The 1,158-nt window shown below is 66.4% G+C and overlaps 1 protein-coding gene across 1 annotated transcript in view; it reads left to right on the top strand.

Moving 5' to 3' along the window:
- LOC102761967 (unconventional myosin-XVB-like) overlaps positions 1–1,158 on the top strand; it is a 52,809-nt gene that overhangs the window by 43,980 nt on the left and 7,671 nt on the right. The window contains 3 exon segments of the mRNA XM_015563305.1: positions 71–317; positions 394–484; positions 610–823. Of these exon segments, the coding sequence (XP_015418791.1) occupies positions 71–317; positions 394–484; positions 610–823 (552 nt within the window).

Here is a 1,158-nt window from a genome sequence, read left to right as displayed (position 1 = left end):
TGCGGGGGGTGGGGGGGCGCGCCTGGCTCTGCGGTTTTGCACAGGGTCTCACCTGTTTCCTCCTTGGCAGTGCCATCGCCTCCTCCTGCCCGGGTAGTGAAGAAGCCACTGACACCAGGTGGGGCCAAAGCTGTGCGGAAGGCAGAGGCTGAGCTGGCCCAGAAGGCGGAGCCTGATGGTGGTCCCAGGCAGGCGCAGGGCAGAGATGCGGTGCCCAGCTCAGAACCCCCAAAGCTGCCCAGCAGGGAGATCCGTAACATCATCCGCATGTACCAGAGCCGCCCAGGCCCCGTGCCCGTGCCGGTGCAGCCATCCAGGTGGGCCCGGGGCCTGCCAGCGCTGCCCACTCCGCAGGGAGAAACCTGCAGGCTCCTGACCTTTTCCTTCTCTCAGGAGGCCCCCCCAAAATTTCCTGAAGAAAAACAACCCTAAGGACGAGGCTCTGGCTAAGCTGGGGATCAGCGGTGCCCAATCGCCCTCCTCGGTGAGGCCCGTCCCTTCCCACCCAGGGCGCAGCTGCTCTGCTCAGGAGCCCGAGGCTCTCAGGGGTCCGCGTGGCCTTCTCCCTAGACACAGCTTGTGTCGTGTGCGCTCTCTGTGCCCCCACAGGCGCTGTGCCCAGAGAAGGGTCCTCCGCCAGCTGTGGCCCCTCGACCCAAGGCCACACCACGGATCCGGACCTCCAACTCCATCCGGGAGAAGCAGGGGCCCCTTCAGGAGCTGTTTGGCCAGAAGCCACCCACTGCCCAGGCACCCCCACCTCCACCCGCGCCCCCACTGCCTCCACCCGGGGACCCGGGGACCCCTTCGGCTGAGCCCCGCGGTAAGGAATCCCACGACCCCATGCGGTGGGCTTCCTTGGCAGAGAGGGGTGGAGGGGGGCAGGATTCCCAACAGCCTGGGGGTGCTCATGCCTGAGGTCAGCTGCTCTGGCTCCTGGACTTTGGAGCCCCAGCTTCCGCGTTCCCGCCCAGGGCAGGGCCCGGTACCCCTGGGACCTGTCTGGCACCAAGGGACTGGCACACACAGGGTGATGTCCTCGATGCAGAGCTGACAGCTCTGTCAGAAATTTAATGGCCCTGCTGATGTGGTCATGGACCCTGGGGAAAGTCTGAGGCCTGACATGGGACTAGGGGCGTGACGAGGCGGCGGGGGCGT

The sequence above is a fragment of the Myotis davidii genome, unplaced genomic scaffold (genome assembly GCF_000327345.1).
Source record: "Myotis davidii unplaced genomic scaffold, ASM32734v1 scaffold539, whole genome shotgun sequence".
In the NCBI taxonomy this organism is placed as follows: Eukaryota; Metazoa; Chordata; class Mammalia; order Chiroptera; family Vespertilionidae; genus Myotis; species Myotis davidii.
Note: the sequence above shows the minus strand (reverse complement) of the source record. Positions and strands in the feature narration are given on the sequence as shown.